Source organism: Physella acuta, unplaced genomic scaffold, assembly GCF_028476545.2.
Source record: "Physella acuta isolate Inbredline_101_S28 unplaced genomic scaffold, ASM2847654v3 ptg000801l, whole genome shotgun sequence".
In the NCBI taxonomy this organism is placed as follows: domain Eukaryota; kingdom Metazoa; phylum Mollusca; class Gastropoda; family Physidae; genus Physella; species Physella acuta.
This window is the reverse complement of record NW_026732319.1, coordinates 151,781-177,141: the sequence shown is the minus strand read 5'-3', so window position 1 is coordinate 177,141 and position 25,361 is coordinate 151,781. Positions and strand designations below refer to the sequence as shown.

The 25,361-nt window shown below is 38.3% G+C and overlaps 2 protein-coding genes across 2 annotated transcripts in view; both read right to left on the bottom strand.

The window, feature by feature from the left end:
• The window catches only part of LOC131951144 (synaptotagmin-5-like), a 50,641-nt gene extending 32,649 nt beyond the window's left edge, over nucleotides 1-17,992 (bottom strand). The window contains exon 1 of the mRNA XM_059313433.1: nucleotides 17,973-17,992. The gene's annotated coding sequence lies outside the window, so the exon portion shown is untranslated. The remainder of the gene's footprint in view (nucleotides 1-17,972) is intronic.
• Nucleotides 17,993-20,323: 2,331 nt separating this feature from the next.
• On the bottom strand, nucleotides 20,324-24,975 carry LOC131951123 (ankyrin repeat domain-containing protein 50-like). The gene is made up of 3 exons (XM_059313414.1): nucleotides 22,701-24,975; nucleotides 22,087-22,225; nucleotides 20,324-20,587 (listed from the first exon to the last, which is right to left on the bottom strand). Exons 1-2 carry the CDS (start codon nucleotides 24,877-24,879, stop codon nucleotides 22,107-22,109), a joined length of 2,298 nt encoding a protein of 765 aa, XP_059169397.1. The 5' UTR covers nucleotides 24,880-24,975; the 3' UTR covers nucleotides 20,324-20,587; nucleotides 22,087-22,106.
• Nucleotides 24,976-25,361: the final 386 nt, after the last annotated feature.

The window sequence follows — 25,361 nt, the reverse complement described above, 5'->3', positions numbered from 1 at the left end:
CTCACTGAAGCGATCACAACAGGTAATTAATCGAAGCCATTAAGTCCCTCTCCGCGTTAAGTGTGGCGACAGCTGGTGCTGTAATTAGTCACGGCTCTCGGCTTTTTTCATTAGACTACAGCTGTACATGAACTATGTTCACATATCGTACGCCAGGTCATTCTTTGATCAAATTAAAAAATTTTGTTTCCACATGTCCTGCGAACCGTCCCTTGGTATGTATGAAAGATTAATGGTTGTAACTATTCGCTTATAGCGAGGGTCAGCGAAAACAAAAATATATTTAAGGGTCGGAATTTTCTTTCAACCACCGTTAAGTCAGGTTTTGAGACGAAACGAAGTCTCGGTAGGTTCGTGTTTTTTAATGGGCGACAGGGCGACTTGGTGCGTTGGTACGTAGGTATGCGTGGGTAGACATGTTTTTTACAAGTCTGGAAAAGTAATTAAGTTTTTTATGACCGTTCCGATTTTCTTTTGATCTGACCACCATTTGACCACACTGAGCCAGATAAATTTAACAATTGTCGCAGCGGGGTTTATTTTAAGTGCACCCCGTGCACGCTTGTTTACATTTTAAAAGACGTGTCGCGTGTCTTCCCCTTACGGCTTCCCTAATAGAGAAACGAGAGGAAAGACAACTGTTCTAAAATTAGAACAGCCTTGTCTACAGACACGAGTATCGTCCCTTGTGAAAAAATTCGCGTCAGAATCCTTAACTAAACAGTCAATTTCTTTAAAAAGTTAAAAAATAATTTAGGAAGACAAGGGTTAACAAAATATATATCTTAGTCTTGCAGCAGATTACCTTCCCATGTTCGCTTTAGTATTACAGTTTTCATCAATCTTCTTTTTGACTTGAACTTCTTTAATTTTTAAGAAAGTTTACTTATACATAATACATTACGTCTAATGACAATTTTTTATTTTTACCACTCAATGTATTTTCTTTTTCTATATCTTACATTGTCATCTTAATTTTTTGATCACCTTAGGTGGTGGTAAGGTGGTAAGGTGGTGGTAAGGTGGTGGTAAGGTGGTGGTAAATTTGCTTAAGATAATAAACTTCAAGTTTTAAAAATCAACACATTACGTCTAAGGACAATTTTTTATTTTTACCACTCAATGTATTTTCTTTTTCTATATCTTACATTGTCATCTTAATTTTTGATCACCTTAGTAAAATTTTGCTTAAGATTATAAACTTCAAGTTTTAAAAAAACAACAACGTTATAGTACGTCGTGTCAAATGACACACCGTTTAAAATGTCTACATTTAAAGTTCACCAAAATAATGACGTAAAAACTAAATATGATATGACGTTAGCATACATATCATTCAATCTAATCACTCTAAAGTACAAATCAATAATTTTTATTGATTAAGGGGCTGGGTGAGTTATTTTTATCACTATTCGCCCTTCCCCTTCCCTTTGTCCGCAACCCCGTTCCCCTTCTCCCATCCAACCTTGCGTCATCACACTAACCTCAATACCAACCGTTAGATAAACAGACCGTACTACTTCTACTACCCGCACTATACCTATGCCATTTAAGAGACAAAGGCTGTATGACAATCCTACAGACAAATATTTATTCAACTAATATCACAACCCCCTAGAAACCACTCCAACAGACTGGGATACATAACTTGTAGACACCACTCCTCGTTGAATATCTCTTGCACCCTACCTACATCGACAATTTTGTCCGCCGCCCTCGCCCCCGTCCCTAGTATGAACTCGGTTACCAACAATTTCAAAACATGCATGTTCCGAGTTCAAAACCAACCTTCACCGACACTACTATGAACTCGGCCCCTAACACTTCCAAAACATGCCTGTACTAACTTTGAAACCACCATCGGTGAAAACTTCACCGACCTTAGTATGGACTCTACACCTACCGATTCCAAAACATGCATGTTCCGAGTTCAAAACCAACCTTCACCTACACTAGTATGAAATCGGCTACCAACAATTCCAAAACATGCATGTTCCGAGTTCAAAACCAACCTTCACCGACACTAGTATGAACTCGGCTACCAACAATTCCCAAACATGCATGTAACAACTTTCCAACCTGCCTCAGTGCTAACAAAATTCCCCGACCCTAGTAAGAACTCGACTGCCATCAATTCCTAAACATCCATGTACCAACTTTGTAACCTACCTCGGTGAAAACTTCACCGACCTTAGTTTAACTCTACCTAACAATTCCAATGATGCATATACGAACTTTGTAACCTGCCTCGGTGAAAACACCCTCGTCCCTAGTCTGAACTCGGTTACCAACAATTTCAAAACATGCATGCTCCGAGTTCAAAACCAACCTTCACCGACACTAGTATGAACTCGGCTACCAACAATTCCTAAACATGCATGTACCAACTTTGCAACCTGCCTCGGTGTTAACAAAAACTCCCCTGACCCTAGTATGAACTCGGTTACCAACAATTTCAAAACATACATGTTCCGAGATCAAAACCAACCTTCACCGACACTAGTATGAACTCGGCTACCATCAATTCCTAAACATGCATGTGCCAACTTTGCAACCTGGCTCAGTGTTAGCAAAACTCCCCGACCCTAGTATGGACTCTACACCTACCGATTCCAAAACATGCATGTTCCGAGTTCAAAACCAACCTCGGTGAAAACTTCACCGACCTTAGTTTAACTCTCCCTAACAATTCCAAAACATGCATGGTCTAGATTCGAACTCTGCCTCGGTGAAAACGTCACCGACTCGTGTATAAAATCTGTCCCAACCAACTCCAAACCTTCCCTGGGCACCCGAATAAAAATAACTCACCCAGCCCCTTAATCAATAAAAATTATTGATTTGTACTTTAGAGTGATTAGATTGAATGATATGTATGCTAACGTCATATCATATTTAGTTTTTACGTCATTATTTTGGTGAACTTTAAATGTAGACATTTTAAACGGTGTGTCATTTGACACGACGTACTATAACGTTGTTGTTTTTTTAAAACTTGAAGTTTATAATCTTAAGCAAAATTTTACTAAGGTGATCAAAAATTAAGATGACAATGTAAGATATAGAAAAAGAAAATACATTGAGTGGTAAAAATAAAAAATTGTCCTTAGACGTAATGTGTTGATTTTTAAAACTTGAAGTTTATAATCTTAAGCAAATTTACCACCACCTTACCACCACCTTACCACCACCTTACCACCTTACCACCACCTAAGGTGATCAAAAAATTAAGATGACAATGTAAGATATAGAAAAAGAAAATACATTGAGTGGTAAAAATAAAAAATTGTCATTAGACGTAATGTATTATGTATAAGTAAACTTTCTTAAAAATTAAAGAAGTTCAAGTCAAAAAGAAGATTGATGAAAACTGTAATACTAAAGCGAACATGGGAAGGTAATCTGCTGCAAGACTAAGATATATATTTTGTTAACCCTTGTCTTCCTAAATTATTTTTTAACTTTTTAAAGAAATTGACTGTTTAGTTAAGGATTCTGACGCGATATTTTTCACAAGGGACGACACTCGTGTCTGTAGACAAGGCTGTTCTAATTTTAGAACAGTTGTCTTTCCTCTCGTTTCTCTATTAGGGAAGCCGTAAGGGGAAGACACGCGACACGTCTTTTAAAATGTAAACAAGCGTGCACGGGGTGCACTTAAAATAAACCCCGCTGCGACAATTGTTAAATTTATCTGGCTCAGTGTGGTCAAATGGTGGTCAGATCAAAAGAAAATCGGAACGGTCATAAAAAACTTAATTACTTTTCCAGACTTGTAAAAAACATGTCTACCCACGCATACCTACGTACCAACGCACCAAGTCGCCCTGTCGCCCATTAAAAAACACGAACCTACCGAGACTTCGTTTCGTCTCAAAACCTGACTTAACGGTGGTTGAAAGAAAATTCCGACCCTTAAATATATTTTTGTTTTCGCTGACCCTCGCTATAAGCGAATAGTTACAACCATTAATCTTTCATACATACCAAGGGACGGTTCGCAGGACATGTGGAAACAAAATTTTTTAATTTGATCAAAGAATGACCTGGCGTACGATATGTGAACATAGTTCATGTACAGCTGTAGTCTAATGAAAAAAGCCGAGAGCCGTGACTAATTACAGCACCAGCTGTCGCCACACTTAACGCGGAGAGGGACTTAATGGCTTCGATTAATTACCTGTTGTGATCGCTTCAGTGAGCCCGCTATTAAGCAACCACGGGGAGCGCCGGGGAGGATCACGGGCGGATCGATAAGTACAAGCTGTCACTAATAAGTAACAGCTGTGGTTAAATGGATGTTATACACAATGACACTTTCTAGTACACGCTAGTGTTAGTCTTTTATTTTAAACGGCGTACAACAAAGAAATTAAAAAGCAAACTAATTAAAATGAATTTCAAACAAATAAATTATACAAAGTAATTAAATTAAACAACAAGTAAACAACAATTAAAAATAAAATTTAAAAATAATAATTTAAAAAATTTAAAAATTTAAAAAATTAAAATGTTGATTTTTAAAACTTGAAGTTTATAATCTTAAGCAAATTTACCACCACCTTACCACCACCTTACCACTACTACCTTACCACCACCTTACCACCACCTTACCACCACCTTACCACCACCTTACCACCACCTTACCACCACCTTACCACCACCTTACCACCACCTTACCACCACCTTACCACCACCCGCTTGGTAACATCTGTCGCCACACTTAACGCTGGCTTTGCGTTAATTATCATGACCTATCAAACCGAGCGGGGAAAAACCCACGATGCATGACAAAAATTTAATTAGGTGGGACATCATGCTGTGATGGCCCGTTGGTGGGATCAATATAAAACCCATTAATCACTACGAGGCGCGTGTCATGGTAACAGATGTTCCCACACTTAACGCGGGCTTTGTGGTTAACCACTTAGCTCTTTCGATTAAACGCGGAACCCTGCTGTGATCGGGTCGGCGAACAACGCATAAACCCACGAGGCGTGACCAACTTTAATTAGGTGTGATGGGCCTGGAGCTGCGATCGATATAATACCCATTTAAAAACGCGCAGCGCGGGGAGGTTCACGGGCGGTCGATACGTAACAGGTGTGGTTAAATGGATGTTCTATTTTCGGTAACCGTTCGTTGTGTTGCTGAATGGTCCCTATACATGGGTGCGATTAATATTACACAGCTGTTGTATAATGACCTAAGTGCTTCGCGGAGAGGTACTTAGTGAACACGCCATTAATCAATGACGGGTGTCAAAATTTAATTAGGCGGGCTATCAAGTTGATGATGGTCCAGTGGGTGTTACCAATATTAACTCGGACAGTGTACGGTCCCTCACAAAAAGAAAAACTTTGCTGGTGAATCGATACGTGCCGGGTGCCATTAGCGAGTAACAGGTGTTGTTAATGTATGTTATTCACAAAGTACACGCTAACGCACCCCTACCCTCAAACCCCATCATTACTCCCCCTCTCATCCACCAACACCCCTATCCGTTTACTATTAAACATACATACAAGTAAATAAACAAACCAACAAATTAAACAACAAAGAAAAGAAATAAACAAATTTAAAAAATGTAAAATCAAAGAAATAAAATTAAATTCAAACTAATTATAAAATAAAATTAAAAATAAACAAAATAAAAAATAAATAAAATCCAATTACGTAACTCGTCAATAAAAATAATTAAAAAGTAAACAAATAATCAAATTACGTAACTCATTAATAAAAAATTACACAATATAAACAAAGTAATTAAATTAAACAACAAGTAAACAAACAAAGTAAACAATTTAAAATCAAACAAATAATCAAATTACGTAACTCGTTAATAAAAATTAATTAAAATTACAACATTAAATTCAAACTCATTAAAATCCAATTACGTAACTAGGTCAATAAAAAATTACACAATATAAACAAAGTAATTAAAATCACATTACGTAACTAGTCAATAAAAATTAATTAAAAAGTAAACAAATAATCAAATTACGTAACTCTTGAATAAAAAAATTAATTAAAAATTTAAAAAACTCATTAAAACTCATTAAAAAATGTATAAAAATTACGTAACTAGGTCAATGATGACGTCACAAGGTCAATAATTACGTCATAATATCGCTGATTACGTCACAATGTCAACGGAGATTACGTCACACCTCCACCTCCGCCAACCCCAGTTGGCGTAGTATTTTACTATATGTCATTGCGCCACCCGCGCATCCTGCTCCACCACCCTGCGGCAGCTGGTGGAGTATTTTACTATATGTCATTGCGCCACCCGCGCATCCTGCTCCCGAGTATTTTACTATATGTCTTTGCGCATCCCCACCAGCTCCTCCGCCAAGAATTCGCTCCAAAAGGGACCTAATATACTACTTACAAGGGGATAATGTGATCAACTTTTTTCCCCGCTAACATGAGTGAGGTACCCATCAGAGCTGGGTGGACTCAGGGAACTTATACTGATTCGAATGCGGATTCGAACTAAAGACTTTCTAGCTCTCTACCGCTAGGCCACGTTGCACCTACTTAGCTTTACGGATTTTTTTAAACCAATTTTTAGCATAAAACGTTGTACACCATAATAAAAAGGGGAAGTAACAGCGCCACAACTTATCGCAATTGGGGAGGGGGGAGATGATAGTTCGCCCTGGGCTTTGGGAATGGATTGCTAGGCCTCTGGGGTGGGGTGTTCATTGCATTATCAGTATGGGACAGCGTGTTCGCATAGTAGAGCACACATTACATAGACTGTAAGTCTAGAATTCTATTCCCGTTGTCAAATCGTATAACGTCATTGAGTCCACTCAGTTCTAAGTAGGTACCTGCCTAGCGTTGCAAACAAACTCAACTTCTTTGTATACAGTGATTTCAAAAATTCCACTGTACTATAGATCTTATAGTGCGGGGTAAGAATAGTCTGCTTCGATTTTAGTCAGTAATTAAATACACTATCCAACCCTCCTCCCCCTCCACACACACACACATTCCCGTCATAACCTTGTGGTGTGAGCACCCAGGGAGAAAACTGATTGAACAAAGAAAAACGTGAACTCTAACAAGATATCGATGTGAGGTTTGATGGGTGAGTGGTGAGGTAAAGGGTAAACACTTCGTACTTCAAACTTTATGGTGAGGTAAAGGGTAAACACTTCATACTTTATGTTGAGGCTACAGTAAACACATCTCACTTCAAACTTTATGGTGAGGCTACAGTAAACACATCGCACTTCAAACTTTATGGTGAGGCTACAGTAAACACATCGCACTTCATACTTTATGTTGAGGCTACAGTAAACACATCGCACTTCATACTTTATGGTGAGGCTACAGTAAACACATCGCACTTCATACTTTATGGTGAGGCTACAGTAAACACATCGCACTTCAAACTTTATGGTGAGGCTACAGTAAACACATCGCACTTCATACTTTATGGTGAGGCTACAGTAAACACATCGCACTTCAAACTTTATGGTGAGGCTACAGTAAACACATCGCACTTCAAACTTTATGGTGAGGCTACAGTAAACACATCGCACTTCAAACTTTATGGTGAGGCTACAGTAAACACATCGCACTTCATACTTTATGGTGAGGCTACAGTAAACACATCGCACTTCATACTTTATGGTGAAGCTACAGTAAACACATCGCACTTCATACTTTATGGTGAGGCTACAGTAAACACATCGCACTTCATACTTTATGGTGAGGCTACAGTAAACACATCGCACTTCAAACTTTATGGTGAGGCTACAGTAAACACATCGCACTTCAAACTTTATGGTGAGGCTACAGTAAACACATCGCACTTCATACTTTATGTTGAGGCTACAGTAAACACATCGCACTTCATACTTTATGGTGAGGCTACAGTAAACACATCGCACTTCATACTTTATGGTGAGGCTACAGTAAACACATCGCACTTCAAACTTTATGGTGAGGCTACAGTAAACACATCGCACTTCATACTTTATGGTGAGGCTACAGTAAACACATCGCACTTCAAACTTTATGGTGAGGCTACAGTAAACACATCGCACTTCAAACTTTATGGTGAGGCTACAGTAAACACATCGCACTTCATACTTTATGGTGAGGCTACAGTAAACACATCGCACTTCAAACTTTATGGTGAGGCTACAGTAAACACATCACACTTCATACTTTATGGTGAGGCTACAGTAAACTCATTACACTTTTGTTTTTATCGTGACACTACAGTAAATACATTTGACTTCTGTTTTTATAGTGACGCTAAACACATTGTACTTCTGTCTTTATAGTGATGCTAAACACATTGCACTTCTGTCTTTATAATGACACTACAGTGCTCGAGAATCACATGGAATAAGGACGTGAGGAGTATTTTTGTAAAAAAAAGGATTACGGGAGAAAAAGGATGTTGGAATATGTTCGTCGAGAATAAAGTTGCGAGAATGGCGTTATGGGGAATAAAGTAATAGGGAATAGGGGAAAGGGGAATAAAGACATGGGGAATAATATCGTCGGGAATGTCGTCAAGGGAAACAGATTTGGAGAATTGAGTTTAGGAAAACGTGGACATAGTTAATGGCTTGCTATTCAATAAAATAACGCATGCCGCACTTTACCGGTAACATACAGATGATAGGAAACAAGAACTCTACTTCATCTGCACAACGGCTCGCTAGGTCTAAAGAAGAACTTTGCACTAACAATGCATTGTTAGGTTGTTTTTTTTATAAAAAATTACAGACACACTATGAGCATATCAGAATCCTAATTTAATTAACTAAGTTAATTATTATAAAGTAGAGCGTAATTGACAATTACTGCCTGATTATTAAAATAAACCCTAATTGTAATTAGGGTACTGTTTATTAATTAGTGTCTGATTAATAAAAAAATAACGTAATTATTCAATTGGGACTTCACATTTTTGAGTAGTTAAATTAAAAGGAAATTGGATTGATGCTGAAGACAAAACTTAACTAATTAGCAAAATCTCTATTATCAAACAGACTGATTAAAAACACCACTGCCTGATCTTCTCCCCCCCCCCCCCTCCCCCATCAAGCCTTTGCCTGGTACCTCTGGCAAAACTAAAATTACGTCACGACGACTAATAGCATGATTTTATATAACCGACACGAAATGTGTGTGTACATTTGCAGATGCACTCACGTGAGTTTTTTAACGCTCGTCCTCCTAATTATCAATTAGCCATCAAAGACACGTAAAGGAGATGCTAGAAAGACAAACCTGAGTAGCGTAGACGAGAAGAAAGCTATGCTTTTATAATACCGGCAGGATATAAAAAACAAAAAAACTAAAAAATACCAAAGTATTTGTTTATTCAATTTTAACATCTATTATGATCTATTCTAGAATTACATTTATATATAAAAAATAGTATTACTAATCGTTTATTTGTTTTTAACATCCATTCTTATGTATTCGTTAAACAAGTGTCGTGTGTTAAAAACTAAAATTAAGTATATTAATTTATTTTTACTATTCATTATGTTTTGAAACTAATCAGTGTTTCTTCCACTGGTGGGTAATTGAAATTAAAGGTTGGGGGGGGGGAGAAGGGGGGGGGGGGCAGTAGAGATGCACGGAATAAACTCTGAAACTAATATATTTCATAATTATAATGATACCTGCACAACATCAGTGATACATCAAGACTAAGAAACATATATATATATATAATATATATATATATATATATATATATATATATATATATATATATATATAATCCCTGATTATATATATATAAAGAAGGGATCGAGGTTGTCAAGCCATTATACAGCATTAATATACTTATATCTCAAGAAAATAATCACGAACTTGCGTTCTAGACCCTATTCTTATTTTAACGTATCAAGCATGTGTTAAACATGTAAATAATGATAAACTTCGTTTTTATTATGCAACAACATGCAATGGAATTATGTTAAATAAGAAAGTAAATAAACGGAAAATAAACAATACCTACTTGCTTAATAAAGAATTCACAAAACGACTTATCTAAAAAAACTTATTACAACATAGACCGTAAGACAAATTGTAAGACTTGGTTACTCACCTTCCAAGCCGCTAAAAAAATATCCTTCGATCTGTGTGATGAATTACCTGAGGAATAGGCTGTGGCAGCTTGGATGCGAAACTAAAGCTGATAACAGCATACTAGCTTTCGACAGTCCCCGTACACAACACACACTGGCGCGCTGTGTAGCCGAAACAGCTGGTGACACGCTAACGCGCGCTGGTTAACGATTTGGTGTGTGCATGTATGTGGTTGAAGGGATAGTGTTTTGGTCATTGAGTTTAGTGGGCAGAGATCAAGACTAGTGCATGGAAAAAAGTGTTTGAATTAAAGTAAAAAAAAGAAGAGTAAAGGACAAAAGGGTTTCCATAAAACATGCTAGCAAACGCCAGATTTGGGAGGGGGGGGGGGGGAGTGTTAAGGTTTGAGTTATCTAGGAGAGGGTAAGAAAATGTGATGCAAAAAAAGTTAATTACTATTTAGTGAAAAATTAGTTTATAGAGTCGTTTTAATGTTATTGTTAAGCTAATTGCCTTGGGAGTGGTGTATTGGAAGCTGGGATGGGGATGGGGGGTTATACCACCCGCCGTAACAAATTTCTGCCCACGCCACTAAGCTAGGTCTATATAGGGGATAGAAGTAAATATTTTTAACAACAAGCCAAAGGCGTAGCGACTCATTCAGGCGCCCGGGGCTAACTATCAGTTTTGCGCCCCACTCTGCTAATTATATATAAACCAGTTATTCTTGTTTTGTGAAAAAGACCCCCCACCCCCACCCCCCGTTTCTCAGTAGTTGGAAAGGTTGGTAGCGCTTTTTACCAGTCGCTATCCCATTACAGTTTTTATTGTGATGTCACACAATTGCTGTAGAAAACCTTTAAATCAGTGTGTAAAGCCTTGTAGACGTTTATTTTTAACTCTGACTGTGTATAATTTTATACTTCAGTTAACATTAGATTTTTTTTTAATTTGTTTCTACCCCTTTTGGCGCCACCTTAGGACAAAATGGGGGACTGACTAGTGCTCTACGCCATGCGTATGCTTATTTACAATAGTTAATTGTGAGCATGATATATGCAAAAGGAAATAAAATAAAGGCGCGATAAATCGAATGTAAATACATACACAGGGTTGTATTAATTTACTGGCTTTCATATGATGAGAAATCTCATTTTTAAAGGAATACATCACCATTTATATAAATAGGCTTATTGACTAAAGATAGATATGATTATGCTTCAATAATTATAATAATTCAATGAAACATAGTTAGAGATTAAGGCGAAAAATAATATGCGCGTCACAGGGAGCCTCGACACACCCCTAGATGACGTCATTCACTATAACCGTCGTCAGTTCCTAACTAAAATAGTAGGTTTCTTACAGACATTTTTTTCTCCCGGGGAACGTCTTTCTGAAAGAAACACTGAACATACTCCATTTAAAGTTTCTTCCAGGCATCTTTCACCCCCCCCCCCCCCCTCCCCCCTAACGAAATGGAATTTATATAGAAATTATATACTTTTAACAGTGTCCCCCCCCCACCCCCCCCCCCCCCCCGGAAATTTTAGTCCGCCCCCCCCCCCCTCCGCAAAAAAAAATTCTGAAAGAAACACTGACTCTATTTACTTAACTGAACGCTAAAAGAAAAATAGCAGAGAAAGTTGTCTTAGAATCAATGTTATTTATAGAACAATTTTTCTTCAACAATTGAAAGCAAGTAACACTTTTAAAAAAATCTAATTTATTTTAAACCGACCTAAAAACCATAAATAGCACGGATGTGGGGGTGTATTTTTTATTCTCTTTCGAAATTCCAGCCATTTTTTTTTTAATTCTTGGTCGTTGAACAATTTAATCATACAGAGGGGAAAGCCAGTCAATATGTACTGAGATAGGTCAATTGAAAAATAATATAAATGTTCTATTCCTTCATGCAGATGTAAATTGCACACAACAGCAAAGATCGGTTTTAAAGCTTCCATTTAACCTAAAACGGATTCATGTTAAATGTGGCTGTTTATTAAACTTTTCAGTCCATCTCTCTTGTGGAAAATTTCTTTCATCGAGGGCGATAAATTAGTTTTGATTCAATTTAGCACGAGTTACCCCCCTTTCTTTCCGTAATTTCTTCCTACTTTGACGTCAGTTCTTATTTTATTTTTTATTTTTTTAAATGATAAATGTAAGGAGCTTTAACGGGTTAAATACGGGACAAAATTCAAAATATTATCATATGACAAATAACAATACCTCATTAATTTCAGTTATAAGAATATAAAGGAATTTCAAAATGAGAAAGAGTAATCGACTTGCATATAAAACAAAATTTACTTAAAATCGATGTGAGCGCGCTGGCCGTGATCGTATAGTGGTTAGTACTTCGCGTTGTGGCCGCGACTACCCAGGTTCGAATCCTGGTCGCTCAAGATTTTTAGTCCGTGTATTTATAAACACTTAGTCAAGTCATACTTAATCAAGTCATTAGATAAAGTAGAAAATAAACTATATAAAAAACTTTTTTAAAACCACGTTTTTCATGTGTAGCAACGGACTAAAAAGGAGAAAATAAAATACTTAAAAAAAACTTTTAAAAAAACCACGTTTTTCTTGTGGACTAAAAAGTAGAAAATAAATTTTTCTTTTGTGCTTCCTCGAGCTGTGCAGATTCTTGTGATGACTGACAAAAAACGTGGGTCGGGCAGATGGGTCGGGAAATTTGATGGTGAACGTACCCACGTTTTTTGTCAGTCATCACAAGAATCTGCACAGCTCGAGGAAGCACAAAAGAAAAAATTATTTTCTACTTTTTAGTCCACAAGAAAAACGTGGTTTTTTAAAAAGTTTTTTTTAAGTATTTTTTTTTTTATTCTTAATTCAGCTTCGCGTTTGTGGATTTGTTTGTTGTTAAAATTGATATCGAAAATTAGCCCACTTCTGATTGCTCTAGATATCTGAAATTTGGCATGTAGGCTACTTTCGCCTAACAATTTCAGATGCAATCATAAAAACTAGCAATTAGAGACCGTAATTAGCTTAATTTAATTACGCCCCAAGGACCATAAAATTGAGGACATGATTTCTAAAGATACCGACAAGACTGGAGGCCTATTGACACAGTTACTTCGGCCCCAATCGATGTGAGCGCGCTGGCCGTGATCGTATAGTGGTTAGTACTTCGCGTTGTGGCCGCGACAACCCAGGTTCGAATCCTGGTCGCTCAAGATTTTTAGTCCGTGTATTTATAAACACTTAGTCAAGTCATACTTAATCAAGTCATTAAATAAAGTAGAAAATAAACTATATAAAAAACTTTTTTAAAACCACGTTTTTCATGTGTAGCAACGGACTAAAAAGGAGAAAATAAAATACTTAAAAAAAACTTTTAAAAAAACCACGTTTTTCTTGTGGACTAAAAAGTAGAAAATAAATTTTTCTTTTGTGCTTCCTCGAGCTGTGCAGATTCTTGTGATGACTGACAAAAAACGTGGGTCGGGCAGATGGGTCGGGAAATTTGATGGTGAACGTACCCACGTTTTTTGTCAGTCATCACAAGAATCTGCACAGCTCGAGGAAGCACAAAAGAAAAAATTATTTTCTACTTTTTAGTCCACAAGAAAAACGTGGTTTTTTAAAAAGTTTTTTTTAAGTATTTTTTTTTTTATTCTTAATTCAGCTTCGCGTTTGTGGATTTGTTTGTTGTTAAAATTGATATCGAAAATTAGCCCACTTCTGATTGCTCTAGATATCTGAAATTTGGCATGTAGGCTACTTTCGCCTAACAATTTCAGATGCAATCATAAAAACTAGCAATTAGAGACCGTAATTAGCTTAATTTAATTACGCCCCAAGGACCATAAAATTGAGGACATGATTTCTAAAGATACCGACAAGACTGGAGGCCTATTGACACAGTTACTTCGGCCCCAATCGATGTGAGCGCGCTGGCCGTGATCGTATAGTGGTTAGTACTTCGCGTTGTGGCCGCGACAACCCAGGTTCGAATCCTGGTCGCTCAAGATTTTTAGTCAGTGTATTTATAAACACTTAGTCAAGTCATACTTAATCAAGTCATTAAATAAAGTAGAAAATAAACTATATAAAAAACTTTTTTAAAACCACGTTTTTCATGTGTAGCAACGGACTAAAAAGGAGAAAATAAAATACTTAAAAAAAACTTTTAAAAAAACCACGTTTTTCTTGTGGACTAAAAAGTAGAAAATAAATTTTTCTTTTGTGCTTCCTCGAGCTGTGCAGATTCTTGTGATGACTGACAAAAAACGTGGGTCGGGCAGATGTTTCGGGAAATTTGATGGTGAACGTACCCATGTTTTTTGTCAGTCATCACAAGAATCTGCACAGCTCGAGGAAGCACAAAAGAAAAATTTATTTTCTACTTTTTAGTCCACAAGAAAAACGTGGTTTTTTAAAAAGTTTTTTTTAAGTATTTTTTGTTATCAAGGATAAACAAGTATTTTTTTTTCAATAACATACGAATTAAGTTGAAACACAAAATTAAAAAGAAATAGAAAACTAAAGCTTCCGAAACCCGGGATCGAACCAGGGACCTTTAGATCTTCAGTCTAACGCTCTCCCAACTGAGCTATTTCGGCACATGTGTATAGGTGAGGCGTGTATGTCGCAACTGTACGTCCGAAAGCAAGACCTCAAATCGCTCGTCAAGTCTGGCGTCATTCAGAAAACACAAGTCAATAATATATAGCGTATTATGATAAAGATGGGCGTCTGTAAACATCGATCGAAACTGCATTGTTACCCACTTTACGCGTCTTTGACATTGGGTTTTTCATCCTCTGAGCCAGCAGCACAAGTGTGTACAAATATGGAACAAACACAATTAAGTGATGACTAAGGGTCAAACTGCTTGCTATTCCTTGGAACGGGGGTAGCGTGGAGGAGCAGTCTAAGGCGCTGGTTTTAGGCACCAGTCTCTTCGGAAGCGTGGGTTCGAATCCCACCGCTGCCATTTGCTTTAAGTTCTAAGTGATTTACATTGAAAGCAGCAGTTCAATCTAGATTTACTTTTAGTTCTCTCGTCATTTCAATGTTTCGTTTGAAAGGATCAACACAGGCGAGATCTCAATCAGAATGTGCTGAAAATTAGAAATGATGAAAATAAAAATCAAACTCATGTATAGCTTTTCAAATCCTACATTGCCATACAGATCTTGATTCCTTCACCATTGCTACACCAGTTGTCAATATTTTTTTCTTAAAGCAAGATGGTTAGTGTTAAAAAGCAACCTCATGTCTTTCTAGCAAAATACGATCTTGCCTGTATGGCCTTCATGTCTCGTATCTGGGGTCGCATCAGTCGATTATGATAGAGCAGTCTTAAATTGGGCTAAATATCAGCAAATGAAGGATGGTGGTAGCGTGGCAGAGCGGACTAAGGTGCTGAATTAAGGTACCAGTCTCCTCGGAGGCGTGGGTTCGCATCCCACCGCTGCCATTTTTTTTACACCTGTTTTTAAAGTAATATTTTTAAACATACGCATACATTTCACAACATGTCATTTCCATTCATGTAAAAGTATACACAACTTAAAGGCCGCAGTAAATCCGAAAAATTAAATCTACTCGGCACAAATGCTATTTTCTCCTAGGAGAGCCGTTCGAACAAGGTCACAAAAACTTGTACAAATTATAAAATACAGCTATAATAAAGTAAATTGTTACCTCACAACAACTTTTATTTTGAACACAGACACAAGCTTCGTGCTGTTTGTTGAATAGTGTTCACATTTTATATTTAGAACAACAAGATTTATAATATAACAATCTGAAAGATATATTTGTATTTTAAAAAGTATATATTTTGTAGGATGAGAATAATGTTTCTTTAAGGTTTCTTTTACCGGGGATAGGGGTGAGGGTGGGGGTGGGGGCACTGGCAATTTTCGTAAGGGGGACTGACTTAAATTTCCAAAAGGGAAAAAACTGGTAAAAGTATTCATTTTCTATATGAATTCTATTTCGTTCTGGGTAGGGACGGTAGACGAAAAACACAACATAAAAACAACATGGACAAAAATATGCTAGTCTCACATTCCTAAATATGCTAAGGCCATTGAGGCAGATAAACAGGGCCATTAATCTTCATCAAAGACAGGGATGTTGATGATTTGCGTGATGTCACATTAATATGAACAGGCAGGTGATGTGTGACATCACATTAATAAGAACAGGCAGTGGATGTGTAACATCACATTAAAAACAGGGAGGCAGTAGCGTAGCTAGGGGGGGCGGGGCGGGGCGGGGGACAAACGTCCCCGGGCGCCGACCTTAGGGGGCGCCAAAATGGGTTGGAAAAATAAATTGAAAGGTTCAGGGGGGTGCAAATCGAAAGTTTGAGGGGGGGGGGTGCAAATCGAAATCTTGAGGGGGGGGGGGGGTGCAAATCGAAAAGTTTGTCCCCGGGCGCCGGGAGGGGTCGCTACGCCTCTGCAGGGAGGCGATTATTGACGTCACATTGATAAGAACATGCAGGTTTAAGCTATGTTTTTTCGGCTTTATATATCTCAAGATGTCGACAGAAGAAGACGCGGGAAAGAAAGTATTGCGACGAGGGGCGGGGAGTGGGGGGGGGGGGGGGGGTCCAATAATACAACTCGCAGCTGGAGGGGAGAGACAGATATATTTTTAATAAATCAATTACTGACTGGGGGGGGGGGGTCTCATCGAGGTATTGATTATTTGTCTGGGGTGGAGTGAGGGGGTGGGGTGCAGGACAGATTGAGAAATGTTATATTGGTGTTGAGGTTGGGGAAGGGGGTCAGGTCTAGAGATTATTTCTTGAGGGGAGAACAGACATCGATATTGACTACTGTGTAGAGGTTGAGGGGGTGGGTCCCTTTAGTATGCTATTTTATTTGATTGAGAGGTAGGGGTGGGAGGAGTTTATCAAGTTATTGACTGTTTATCGAAAGGGGCGGGGGTGGGTTGTTTGGAGCGTTATCATAAGAGGTCAGTTTCTCTGTGTCTGAGAAAGGGGTTATTGACTATTTGTCTGGGGTGGGGGGGGGGGGCAATTGACTATTTGTCTGGGGGTGGGGGAGCTATTGACTACTTGTCTGAGGGTGGGGAAGGGGGCAATTGACTATTAGTGGATGTGAGAGTTATAAACACTAAGTAAGGGTATGGGGGGTGGGGCATATTTTTGTATTGACTCTATTTCTTCCTGTCACTAACGCGACGTATAACAGCTGAGGATTACACGAAGCTGTCACTGTGTTTTGATACACCACTCGCATAATTTGTTATTAATACGTGGGGTTAATTCCGTTCATTGATTCGATAGAGATTAGTGGCGAGAGACTGAGATGAATAGAAAATCGTAGAGAGTAGGCTATATTGCTATCAGCGATAGGGGCTTCCATTGAGGAATGTTAGAGATAGTAGACGACTATGTTAACGAACTGTATCTCTTTTTATCCTGCCTGAGTCTACTTGGGATGGCATGCTACATATCATTAACAAATAGTACGTAGGAAAGCAAAAATAGTGAGCGTAAAAAGTAGAATAACAAATAGATCTGGTCTGTAACTTTCAAGTACATGTTTAAGAAACACAGTGTAAGTTTTGTTTTTAAACTTACATGCATTTTATTCTACTGATATTGCAACGTTTTAATACGGTTTAACGTATCTCCTATACTGGTGGTTAATGAAGATGGTGCAGATCTGAAGTCGTGGGTTCGAACCCAATCTACACCACAAAATGTGTCTTAGCAGTAACACTATATACGTTTATGTAACTGCGGGGTGGTCACAATGTACTTTCAAAGTATAATTTTTACATCATGACATTAGCATATCGAATGTATAAGACAATGAAGAGCTTTTGTAATAATTCATTTTAATATAACATCATGTTCAACTAATTATACGTACCATATATGTGATACGGTTTACCACCATATAGCATTACAGTTATATCTCTATACACGTCTATTATCAAACTATCAAACAGTGATTTGATTACCATAAGAAACATGCGCTACTGTTGTAGTGTTGCACTGTTTAACACACGCGTTTTAATTTCTTTCCTTATCATTATCCTCACTCCTACCCCGCCTCTTTCTATTGGCGAAACAACAACACTAAATCTCAAGATATAATCTGATCCGGTGACATTGATTTGTATCGATGACAGATAGCCTCGACCCCAGATATTGATTAGTGTTTAAGACAGCGCCACCTTGTGAGCGATGTTTGTATACTAACCTGCACGTGTTACCTGTAGCACAGAACAAGACAGAGCATAAGACAGGGCATAAAACATTTCACAAGACATTTCATAAGACAGGGCACACATTATTTCACAAGAAGGGCACAGAAGAAAACAAAAGACATGACATAAACCATGACACAAGACAGGATACAGGCAACAGACACCTCATTCTGTGACCTTCGCTTACACTAAGTATATATATATATATATATATATATATATATATATATATATATATATATATATATATATATATATATTTATGCAACTCCACCATGTGCTAATTTGACTCATTATTTGCCGCCCCATTGTTGCTGTTATGTATGGTCTCTTTAATACACGCTCCTGCATCGTAGTCGTGTTAAAGTTTAACAGCTTGTCTAAACATTGTACATTTTGCTCTGTAAACATTGTTTTTAATATACTAATTATATTAATCACACGTGTTAAAGCTCAAAAGCACGTTTAATCAATTTAAATTTTGCTCTGTAAACCTTGTTTTGAATAAAATAATTATATTAATCACACTTGTTAAAGGTTTACAGCAAGTTTAATTACTGTATATTTTGATGTATAAACATTGTTTTGGATATAATAGTTATAATAATCACACCTGTTTCCTTTTTACCTCTGTTATTACTAACCATCTGGTGAAGATTTTTGTCGCTGAGCACCTGTTACAGCGTCGATATTTTTCCTGTTTTATTTTGCATACATGTGTGATAATTTTTTTTTCTAATTATTTTTAAATGTCTTTAAAGTAACACATTTTATGATCTTAAAAATTGGCCGCGAACTCGTCATTTTAAAAGAGCTTTTAGGGTTTGTTTTTTATTCGATTTTATCAGTGACGTGATTTTAAAAATAGTTGTTGCATAAAGTAAATTAAAACCCCCCACCCCTACCCAAAAAAACCGAAAAAATAACACCAAATAAAAAGATCACTTTTCAATGCAGCAGAAGCAGCCCGAATATCGTGTGCCCATTTTGGATGAATCGCCAGAAACCGAAGACAAAAAAGGGGTGTTGTTTACCCTTCCACCCCCCCAACCCCCTGCAAGGGGGCTACATGAATTATTATGATGATCATACCACCTAGACCTAATAGGTACCCTACACTTATTATTGTGGAAGTCACTCAAGTAAAACATAACATAAATTGTCTTAAATTTTATCATCATATTTTTTTTAATCTTATCATCATATATTATCACTGTTTGAATTATATATAACTCAAAGAAGTTAAAGAAACCACTTTATTACCGGTATAAAAACATTGGTGAAAACAATAAAGGCATTGGAAAACAGAAAAAATAAGAAAACAAAATGTATCAAAAATAAAACTATTACAAATTAGATTTTTTTTTTAATGTAGGTAATGATCAATTTCTTATACACCCAATACATTGCGTAGGAATGTAATATTAACAACGATTCTCCTTTGAAAATTAGATTACATATGATTATATTTCCATGTTAATCCTGACTTATACTGGCCCTTTTTGTCAAGGTGAGTATGTTTTGCAAGCGGTGTGAAATACCCCCCCCCCCTCCTCATTCTCTCGTATCGATGCCGCCAAATAACATTGATTGAATACCGTTTAGCCATTACACACATATGATCAAATCTTTAGTAGTGTGTCTAGCCATGTACAACACGTTTAAGCTCTAAAAAATGTCTACACCATGATGGCTTGATAACTATTAATATATCTACACAGTTTTAAGTGAAAAGTTAATAATTAACTTATGTATGCTAAGTTCATATTCATTTGTTTTTTTTTTTAAATGAATGCAAATCCACATTTCAATCTTCAGATGCGGATTATTAATCTCCTCCAGTTTTCATAAATTAATGTTCAGATATGATTCATGTAACCCTTGCATATTTCATGTAATAATGTTTAGATACATTTAAGGATAGGATCCCTCTCATTTATTTCAAGTTATATTGTTTAGATAGAATGCAAGTAGGCTAACCCCCACAAATATCAAATTGTTTCATATTTGTATGAAACACGTTCATGTCGACTCTGACGACAACATAGATTGAACTTAAACCTATTTGACAGCTGTTATAAATCGTCTCCCTTGTGTCCGAACACAATAGGTTTAAGGGGCAACAACTGGATGACGTCAAGGGAAACAACACATTATTTAAAATCTGTCCTCAAAAAATATAATCTTTTCTCCATTGATTTTCTCCCCTTGGTAAAATTCTGCACACGGTCACGTGACTTTGAATCCATCCTGGCTTGTTATCTCACACGATTCACTGTCAGAGAAAAAAAAACAATTTCACTTACATTCAAAATTTACGTGTGTGATATTTGTACAGCCACACATGGGAGGGGCGCTACTGAGGAGTAAAATGGTACAACAAAGACGTATGTTTGCTTTGAAGACTCGTGTTTACACATAGAATTATGAGATGTACGCGTGGGGATCTTATGAATAAAAATTGATTGCATTCTATTTTTAGCGCAAAGGGAGATCACTCAACGTGAAGAAATCGTAAAATGTATTTAAATTTTTACACCAGTGCTTAAATATTGAATTGATTAAACTTGTTAGCTATCACGCTAGTATAAATTTTATTTGAACACGCCTTTGTTGTTGTGTTTTTAATGAAAATAGCACATTCCCCACTAGTAAATACCGCAGATAAAAGCGCTCATGAAATAAAGTAGAACAAAATACACGCTTGACTTCAGAAGAGAGTAGCTATATAATCAAGTAAAGCTACAGAATGGGACGCTAACGACCTGGAAAGTCAGGAGGGAGGGGGAGTAGGGGTGGGGGAGTTGGCCGGAACAGGAAGTCAGACATTTGTACAGGAAGTCCAGCACTAGACTCAGTTGACCTCAACTTCCCCCCCCCCCCCTTTCCCTGAGCTGTTTACTTTCTCTGTTAAACAAGTCTAGCTACTCAGTGTAGATTTGACGGATCACATAACAAAGGGCACGTATTATTTAAAAATCTAATTTTTTAAAACATCTGCTTAAGAAAGAGTTTAGCACGCCTAATATGCATACGTTTAGCAGAATAACATAAGACAGGTACACCTTACATACACATATAATACAGGTACATGCATTGCTTAAACAGGTAAATATTAAACGTGAATGCTTAAGCGTGACATATCTAAGTTACAGTGACGTCGTATTTACATTTTTCTCTCTCTCTCTCTCTCTCTCTCTCTCTCTCTCTCTCTCTCTCTCTCTCTCTCTCTCTCTCTCGCACACAGACACACCACACACACACACACATACTCACACATACACCTTAAACATACACACCTGAAACAGACATATCGTATTTCGCATTCTTACACCGACACGTTTAAATGACCCTCTTTGCAGTTTGTTTACTCGGTAAACAAGCTATAACACGATCACACGCTACACTCATAAATAAGTAGTTTAGTTATCGCGGTAACATACTAAATTTGGCGTAAAATATCCGAATGGCAGATTGCGGTATTTAGTCTGTGGTAATTGGGATAAAGTTTGAGGGTTTTTCTATCTTTTTGGCCAGTTGGTGATTAGTCTGTGATCATTATGCTATATTTCTCGTTTTTTTTTGGTCAGCTAATGATTAGTCTGTAGTCGTTATGCTAAATTTCGCTTTTTTTTCTAGCTTACCAGTATAAGCTTAGGACATTACTTAGCACATTTTCCCTCATAGACGTGCTGCACTGGAACAGTTTGAGTTTCCTCTAAACCTTATTTACCACACAAAGATACATGAACAGAGTAAACAGAGTATCCCCACCTGAGTTCAGTGTGTCGGCTCTAGTCAAATCTCACACTGCCAGGTATGTCATACGCCGTCTGGTAGATGACTTCTGACGTCACGGGCAGGTCACGTGGATACCGATCACAGTCACGTGAGTTGTGGTTGAACTTGGGTCCTAAAAACAACCACAATACAATAAATTAAAAACAAGAAGAAATACCATAGACGTACTGGAGCGTTAGTGAAAAGCTACTATATATTTAACCCAAAAATATTATTCTAAATAAGCATATCATACTAGTAAAAAAATAATGAACAGAAGCTACAATGGACTAGCTTAGTCTATGAAGTACTGTGCATTGCTTTATGTCATTTTATAGAAGGAAGTCTTAGTTGTGCGTATTTAAAGAATGAAGATGTGTCGTTTTAGGCATCACTGATCAAAATGTCAATGTCTTGAATATAACAGTGATCAGTAGATTATATCAGTCAACTGGTACTGGAGACCCAAAATCTACAGATGTTGTCGAAACAACGTATCACGTATTTATCAATATAGAAGTCAATGCTAAAATATTATTCTATAATATCGTCAAATGTGGCTGTAATTGATTGTGTCAGTAGCATTAAATTAAATATTTGGTACCCACCTTGGTGGCTGCTTAGGTTATCACAGTTCAAGGTCAACAGGTCAACATCCGTCTCATTGGCCCCACAATCCCAGTCCAGTACCAGCAGGCGCCTGTCCGTCTTGTGGTGGTACCCCGGCTCCACCACAACCTCCACATCATAGGCGGAGGTGGTCCTAAACAGCGTGGGGGTGGCCGAGTCCCCAGCCACACCCTCACATGTCGCCCCTGCGGCTTTCAACATCTCCACAATCAGAACGTGTCCTTTTCTGGTAGCCAAATCTAGAGACGTGTTCCCGTACTTGTCTTTGCTGTCAATATCAATCTGGAATAATTTTTCCGGCGTTTCTTCAGTATTGTTTGATTTACTTCTAGAAAGTTTCTTATGAAGTTTCTCCTTCTTTGTCTGATCAACAATGACACATTTACGGAGGAAGAAGCTGACTAGTTCCCTGTGGCCCTTGATGGCAGCAACATGCAGGGCGTTGAGATGTTCCTCGTGTTGGAATATGACCTTGGATCCACAACTGTACAGAGCTTCAACAACGCCGAGATGTCCTTCACATGTTGCCAGCATTAGAGCATTCCATCCATCTTTGTCCACGCTATTGACGTCACCTCCACGCCCGCATAAAAACTTGACAATTTCTACAAACCCATGCTGGGATGCGAGCATTAAACCGTTGATATTTTTTTTATCAACCGCGTTTATATCACAACCTTTATCACTCAGCAGCTTCACAACGTTGAGATGGCCGTTCTTGCAAGCCACCATTAAACTTGTTCTTCCTTCATTGTTTACGGCATGTAAATTCGCATTGTATTTATGTAAAATGTCGATTATGTCAGTAAAACCTTTCTTGCATGCTATCATCAAAGCTGTGTACCCATCAACATTTGCAGCGTTCATCAGGTCCTGTCTTGAATGCATGGACCGTTCTTGTATGGAAGTTTCGAGTTTTCTGATGCTCTGGCTAAGAACTTCAACAACTTCTCCATGACCATACCACGCAGCGAGCATCAGGCTTGAGAACTGCTTGTCGTTGACGTGTTTCAGAGATGATTTATTCTGAAGGAGGAGTTTCACGACGGCCGTGTTGCCGGCTTGAGCAGCAAACATCATAGCGTCCCATCTCTTCTTGTCGTACTTGTTGACGTCACTTCCGTGATACAACAAGGCCTGGAGAATTTTAACGTAACCTTTTTTGGCAGCAATCATCAGACTTGTCCGCCCCCTGTGGTCGGATGAGTCCACGTACGCCCCGTAGCTACACAAGAGCTCTACCGCTTCAGCATTGCCTTCGTGCGTGGCTAACATCAGTGCGTTCCACCCTTCTCTGTCTACGGCGTGCACGTCACAACCCAGTCGATGGAGGGTTCTCAAAGCGTTGAGGTGACCCCGCTCCGCAGCTAACATAAACGCCGTTCTCCCTTCTCTGTTGGAGGCGTTTTTATCAGCTTTATATTTACAAAGCAGGTTGATGACATCATCATTATTGGCATAGGACGCCAGCATCAGCGGACTCCATCCTTCCTTGTCTACAGCATTGACACCAAACCCCAAAGAACACATCAACTCCACCGCATCAACGTGGTTACAAAACGCCGCAATCATTAACGCATTCTGACCTTTACCATCAGCATAATTAAAATCAATCTTATACTTGCAAACAGTCTGGATGACATTTGTATTTCCTGTACTCGCCGCGATGAGCAAGGCGTTCATTCCGTTCGGCGTTTTCGCGTTTATATCCGCGCCGTATTTCAGCAATAGTTTGATGACGTCGGTAAAGCCGGATTCTACAGCGTGGAAAAGAGCCGTTTTTCCGAGTGTGTCCTTCAGCGCTAAATCCGCCTCACCGTCACACAACACGTAGACAATCGGCTCGTCGCCAATGGACGCTGCGTACATGACAGCAGACTGGCCGATGTCATCGCGGAGGTTGACATCAGCTCCTGTGGCCAGCAGCAGCTTGACCGTGTCCAGTCGTTTGGCGGACACAGCCGCCATGAGAGGGGTTTGACCGTGGCCGTTTGTCCGGTTGACTGGGGCGCCGTTCTTCAACATGGATTTGACCTCGCGGTCCTTGCCCTTCAGGACTGCCCGCATGAGGGAGGTGTTGCCTTCAGACTTCCTGTTGTTTGACTGGACACCGGTGCTAGATTTCTCATTAGCAGAATTGTGGGCTTTAGGTTTCATGTTGCCAGTTTTGTCCTGTGACGGGTAGGCCAAAGATATCCGACTACCGGAATTATCATTTGAAAGGCAAATTTTAGATTTCCGACTACTGGAATAGTCAAGTAATGATTGGGGTATGGGTTTCATACAACCATTTTCGTCAGACGGGTAGGTCAAAGATATCCGACTACCGGAATAGTCCTGTGAAAGTCGATCTTTAGATTTCCGACTACCGGAATGGTCAAGTAATGGTTGGGGTATGGGTTTCATACAACCATTTTCGTCAGACGGGTAGGTCAAAGATATCCGACTACCGGAATAGTCCCGCGAAAGGCGAACTTTAGATATCAGATTACCAGACTTGTCAATCGATGGATGAACCTTGTTGTCGCGATGAAGTACCAGGCGCTGGTGTTCCATCTTTAACAACTTCTGGCAACTAAAAAATCTATCGTATCTGCTGTATTGTCTGAAACAAAATATCATTTGCAATTACAACATTA

Bases quoted from the DNA above. Each gene is read 5' to 3' on its own strand.
- LOC131951123 (XM_059313414.1), bottom strand. From the start codon at position 24,879: ATGAAACCTAAAGCCCACAATTCTGCTAATGAGAAATCTAGCACCGGT. The intron at 22,226-22,700 runs GTGGGTACCAAA...GGTTGTTTTTAG, and splicing joins TAACCTAAGCAGCCACCAAG to GACCCAAGTTCAACCACAAC.